A 6501-nucleotide genomic window follows, 5' to 3' on the forward strand; every position below is an offset into this window, starting at 1 on the left:
ATTCAAATAGCTTGAATGAATTTCTTCATTATTATTTTGAAAACATAAATTATTTCTTGTATGCTTTTGCTTTGCATGCCTGCAGACAACCTCGTTAACGGAATGTGTCTAATGCAATCTTTGTACAAAAACATGCTAATGTTTCTCTTACGTTGACTTTTCTGTATTCTTTCTTGCTTTCCTCTGTCACGTGGTATTGGATTTTCGTGTTTAGGGTGCACTGAGCTTTTCCAAGTGGACCTTACCTCGTCTGCTGGATATTCACTAGGACTTCTTAAGGTTCATCATTAATCATCTGCTAATAAGTAGGAATTGTGGTGGATACTATGTTATAAAGTAAATAATATAAATAGGTCAGATATCTGTTTACAGATCACTGAGATTAAGAGGCAAATGCTTTTTGTTAGTAAAACCTTAAATTCTCAGCCTTGAAATAATATCCATGACAAATTAGAGGAGTAATTTGATAAGTAATTGGTAATAAGGAAATGAGAGAAAATTTAAATTCTTCCGCCAGTACTAATACTATGACATTAATTACATAATGAATTATTATTTCCTCCATCTTGACCCAAAATAATGCCTTCAGCTTATAGAAAAGTTAGTGTTAACCATAAAAAAGACCTAGCTTATTATCAGTTCTCTTAAATTCTCACTTTTATAGAAAGGTTTCAGTTGTGAAATAAAGAGTTGTATGAACCCAAACACATTATCCTTGGCAGCATTACCTATATTGTTATTAAAAAGTATAAGTTATTAAAAAGTATAATCCTTTTGCATTTTTATCTTTTATATTGAAATCACAATGAAGAAATCAGTCTTGTTTTCAACTCAGTGTGGGTGCATAAAACTAAGAAAAGAATTGTTTATAAAGTGTAGTAATTGGAAAGGGAAGTGAAAGAGTTTAGGAAATCTGTCACTTTGCTTGAGTTTTCCCTCTAATCCAGTCACAACTCTTTTCTGGAGGATTTTTCTGACACTCTTTTTCTTATCCTTGTTTGAATTTCTTTGCTCTACTTTTTGGTTTCATTCTGTGAATTTTTTGTGTTTGTTTTTTTGATGTTTATGTGTCCTTCGTTAGCTGTTTATGCAAACACCATGAAAAACAAAAGTGTCACCTGTATTGTCCTGGAATTTTGTGTAGTATTAAAAGTGAGGGAAAAAAATTGGAAATATGCTTTTCTAGACCTATAGTGCCAGAATAATTAAGAAACTTCCTGAAAGTACAATATTATTGTTTTCCTCACAAATTTACTCACTAGATTTTATGCTGAGGCGAATTTAACTTGAGAATGATTGTTTCTTCATTATAATCGTTTTTTTTTAATTGCCTAATGGATATTGTTTCTAAGTGATTATACAACTTAGAATTTCTGAGAAAAGTACTTAAAATATTTTCCACATAAAAGATTAATGTGGTTCTTTGTTAAGTTTGTGGACTTCATACTGTTAATTTCTTCAGTGATATCTTGTGCTTTTCATTTTCTGCCTGTTCCTTTTCACTTGACGTGTCTCCTAGTATATGAGAATGACCTCGAGAACTTAGCACTTAATGCTTGCCAAAAATAATTAAAACCAAAACTTCTGCTTATTATCTGCTTTATTCTATCACTTCACTTTTACTTTTTCTTAGTAAATTTAATTCCTCTATTTGTAGTTTTAATACACCTTTGACCTCTTATCCTCAGATTTAATCTCTTTGAAAATTTAGCAAGCCCTATTTTGCCTTTTAATTTTATTGATATGCACACATGATCACTAAGAGCAGGATTGACACGTGGCTCATGTTCCCTCCTCCTTTTGTTTATACTGCTAATATACTTGATGACGGCCTCTCCAACTTTTGTTGTGGAATTCAGCATATTTTAATTATAGCTAGATTATTATTTCAGTAACAATGTAAAGGTATTCTGGAACACTGAACTCTTGAATAAAAGATAAAAAGTTGCACTGCGATTGTAATTACTGATTATAACATCTGTGTAGACCCCTCTCTTTAATCAGCCATCTCTGGAAATGGGCACATCATGCTTATGAACAGGGGAACTGAGCTCATTTTATTGTTGTCATGATCAGAGCTTTGTAGGGGTTTGCAACTGTCTAGGTATCAGATGTGTTTTTGGAACATACTTAAACATACTGTCTTCACATTTACCCTTTCCTAGGTTTCCCAGGCTGGAGATTTGTTAATTGAAGTGTATGTAGAAAGAAAGGAACCTGATTGTAGTATTATAATTCGGGTGAGTCCTAATGGTGGAAATCACAAGTGCAGCATTAATTTACGTATTTTGAATTTTCCTGTATTATATTTCTGTTACTTTTCTAGTTCAAACCAATGATGGATGACACCATTGACTTTTCATACCCATACCATCTAGGAATTCTATATTTTAATAATTTGGAAAGAAAAAAATTCTACATGCTTTAGGTTATAATTAGGATTTTCTCTAAGTCCTGGAAAATGACCTGAGTTCAAATACTTGCCCTGCCTGGCTTCTCAACATTAGACAAGTTATTGTCCTATCTGAATCTCTATCTTCTTACGTGTAAAATAAGAAAAAATTAGATTACTACATCATATCACTGACCTGAGGACTTAAGATAATGCATATAAAACAATTAATAAATTACTCAGCATTTGTTTAGTAAATTACTGTTACTACTAACATTGTTATTATCAGTAATCTGCCTTTGTTCTTATTCTTTCAATTTACTTAAATATTGGATAATTCTTTTATTTATGACAATTCTGATTATTTGTACTGAATTAAAAATAGATCCTTGTCATACCACTATAATCAGTAATTAGTCATTTAGAGGTAGTAACTGATACATCAGGTTCTTACTTGGCAAAACCACTATCTCTATGTGAGAATTAGATATTCTGCCATGTAACATAAATTCTCTTTTAGCTACTTATCTTTTTAAAGTCTAGGATTAAATACAGTCATGACATTAAATATATTGTAATTATAATTACTAGGATATAAATTTCTACTGATTATTATGACTACATGTCACTACCTACCTTACTTACAGCATGGAGCTGAAATTCTCTGATTATGGGCTTTGTTCTTATGAGGCATTTACCTGACACTTCTTGACCACTTCATATTTTTTATGCTGAATATGTGGTGTTTATCATAAAGGGCAGGAAGGACTAGTATAGATCAACCAGCACAAGTTCATTCGTAATGCCAGAAGCGACATTCAAAGCACATTTCTTAACTCTACACATAAACTCTTTTATAGCACATTTTAATTTTATCTTTCTTAGAAAGTTGTAACAGAATTTATTATAATTGAGGAAATACTCACACTATCTTAATTGTATTTAAATAAAAGATGGGTTATAAAATGTTACAAAAACAATGACTAACATTTGTTTTGATGCTTAAAACTTTGTAAAACTCTTTAGTTACATTCATCGTGGCTGATCATTACTGCAGCTCATGGAGGTAGATGAAGCCCATGATAGCTCAAGTGTATGGGAGTGGAACTGGGGATTTAGGCCAGAATACAAGTCTATGTCATCATAACCCAAACCTGGTGTTCCTTATGCTGATCTGTGTAATCCAGAAAGTAATAATTTACTAAGGGTGGAGTTCTAGGTGTTTTGAAGAAGAGGTTTGGGTCTTTCTGGGGGTAAGGAGTTTCCATCATCCTACTTCAAACAGAGGCAACCCCTGGTGCCTATTCACATGTTTTATTCCTCAATAATTTATTGTTTTGTAAGAAAAAGCTATACTGCTTAAAAATTTAAATCCGTTCAGAACAAAAGCACCATTGGAATGATTCACCTACTGTTTCTGTTGCTTAAAGTTCTCCACTTTTTTCAGTTGTTAATTTTTTTTTCTTTTGAGTTTATATTTCATTGGGCTTTTCTAAGTAGAAAACAGTGAACTTCATTGTATAATTAATATATTCCAAAAAAGTACCAAATGTTATGAAATACAAAAGGTAGCCTATGTGAGTGGCCTCTTGTGAAAAAGTCTCTTGTTATTTTTACACACCACCCATATGCTCATGAGCAGGAATGGACAGGAGAAATAGAAATGAACACATTCCTTTCCTAAGAAAATTTTTAATAGAGACGTACCCATACTGAAGACAGGCAAACCAAATTGCAATTGGAGTTATTCTAATGCTTGAAACATCTCTTTGTTTGGCACTATATATCTAAATTGTAATTGAAGAAAGCCATCTTAGCTTTTCAGCTAGATTGCACTTAAGATTGGCAAAAATAAAAACAAGAAGAAAAAATCAAAAACCTTGAAAGTCCCAGAAGATGTGGTATGTTTGTGCAGTGTCCCCAGGCTTAGGTATTCGTACAGAGCTGGCCTCCAGGCTGGCAGGTGGCCTCTGGATCAAGCACACTTTGGTATCCCACCATCTGTCACTTCGCATGGCAGAACACACCACAGACTACCAAAATTCTGGGGCATTTTGGCATTACAGACAACTGAATAAACCAAGGCACTCTACATTCTTGATTATAGAATTGATGAGTGAAAAGTTTTATACTTAGAAGGTGGTTGGATTCGCTGTTTGGTGAAGGTCTTCTGATATGTGACTGGGTATATTATTCCCTTCTGAGCGGGAATAATTAAACCCTTAATTGATCTCTAAATGAGGAAAAAAATTTCTCCTGATTATGTGTGTACTATAATCTTTTTATGCCCTCATATGAAATAATATTACATTTTATGGATAAGATCTGAACTGCTGTTTTCTCTAAGTATTTAGAGAAGCTATTTTAACCACACTCGGAAGAAACTAGGATGTTATTAGATTGGGGGGGTGTAATTAAAAATTACACACAGACTTTATAGCTACCCTGTGTTGTCCTAGTATAAGTCGTCTTCTTTGTCTGACGTATCTTTTGAAGAAATATTGATTCTCTGACAGATATCTCCTGTGATGGAAGCAGAAGAGTTAACTAATGATATATTAGCAATAAAAAATATCATTCCTACAAAAGGTGATATTTGGGCCACGTTTGAAGTCATCGAAAATGAAGAGTTAGGTAAGTGATTTTTATGGTGGAGATTCTTAATTCTCTTATAGTTTGAAGAAATAACTCTTTTTTTGTGATAAGTTATTACTAACATTTTATGTTTTCCTAAATATTAGCATCTGGTCATGAATTCCCTTCTACCTTATATTGTGAGTTGATATGTATTACTGCTTCTTGAAATCACTTTTCTATGATTCTACTCATCAAAATAATTTCCTGACCATAAAATTACAGTGCAGAGCATTAAGCATCTATGTTACTGCCTCAGAAACGAAGGCCTTTGTTTATAAGCAAAAGCAAATTTGTAGCCTTGTTTTGTCACCACCACCATCCACTTCCTCCCTGTCTGCCACATACTTACAAAGAAAAAAGGAATGTTGATGTTAAATATTATTTATTAACCTAAAAATAATTTTAAGCCTAGCAGAAGCTTCTTTGGGGGCTTTTTTCTTTTTCTTCTCTCTTTAGAGGATCAATTTTTTTTGGGTTTTCATCTCAAAGACAATGAAAGATAAAGTGTGCTTTTAAAACGCCTTGTCTACTCTGATAGTCAAGTGCGAAATAAGCTCAGTATTCTCATGACACTTTTGGTGTTAAAGATTTCTAGGAAAAAAAAAAAAAGAAGTAGCCGTCTTTGTGCCTTGACCATCTGTCTAGCTCATACCCACAAAGGTCCTGGGACCCTGTCAAGTACAGCTGCCAAACTGCCAAAGGAAAATCTTGCCACCCACAAGCTCAAGATCAAAATTAAAATTCAGCATTGAAATGCCCCATAGCGTGTTATTAGGAGTGTTATTCATTAGTGTTCAAATGAAATGCAGTGGTCAAGTACTTTGTCTTTCATTATTCTGTCTTGACGTTTTTTATTTCCTTATTTCTAATTATCATGGACAGCTCTTCAGAATGGGTCAAATGTCATTATTTGATATACATTGCTAGGATCTAATAACGGCAGTGCTTTGGTGTTGGTTCACAGTGTCTCCCCCATGGCTGGGTTCCTTCCTCCCCCTGCACAGAGATGCCTTGGAAAGTGACTCCCATGAAAACCAACTGTTAAGGTCAACGGATTCACTTCTGCTTTAAGTTCACCTGTCCTTCCTGTGGCATTTATTCTTAACGACCATTTCCTTTTGCTTTGTTAATCTTCACTCTTTTGTCAATGCTGCCTGGATTATCTTCTTGATTCTCAAATCATTTTATTTCTTTCGTATTATAGTTTCTTTTTATTCTATCTCCTAAATGTGAGATTTCCCCTTCAACGATTTCCTTTGCCATCTTTTTTTTATTTTACATGTATTTATTTTTTAAATTTTTAATACATAATCTCTTCCTTTTGTGGTGCTTAGCTAACTTGTGTGAGCTGGTGTTTCCCAAATACACCCCTGTGTTGTTTCTCCCCATCTGGCCCACCCGATTACCACCCTGAAAACCCAAACTATGATTTCCATTGCACTTCGTCTCCTCTTTTTCTGTAGTGCCTGTTA

The 6501-nt window shown here is 33.6% G+C and overlaps 1 protein-coding gene across 1 annotated transcript in view; it reads left to right on the forward strand.

Annotated features, from left to right (window-relative positions):
- The window catches only part of LOC100956471 (arf-GAP with Rho-GAP domain, ANK repeat and PH domain-containing protein 2-like), a gene marked incomplete at its 5' end in the record, with an annotated part of 51199 nt that overhangs the window by 5121 nt on the left and 39577 nt on the right, over positions 1–6501 (forward strand). The window contains 2 exons of the mRNA XM_023509147.1: positions 2166–2240; positions 4909–5026. Coding sequence (XP_023364915.1) covers positions 2166–2240; positions 4909–5026 — 193 coding nt within the window. The remainder of the gene's footprint in view (positions 1–2165; positions 2241–4908; positions 5027–6501) is intronic.

The sequence above is a fragment of the Otolemur garnettii genome, unplaced genomic scaffold, assembly GCF_000181295.1.
Source record: "Otolemur garnettii isolate 467f Iridium unplaced genomic scaffold, OtoGar3 scaffold00444, whole genome shotgun sequence".
NCBI lineage: Eukaryota > Metazoa > Chordata > Mammalia > Primates > Galagidae > Otolemur > Otolemur garnettii.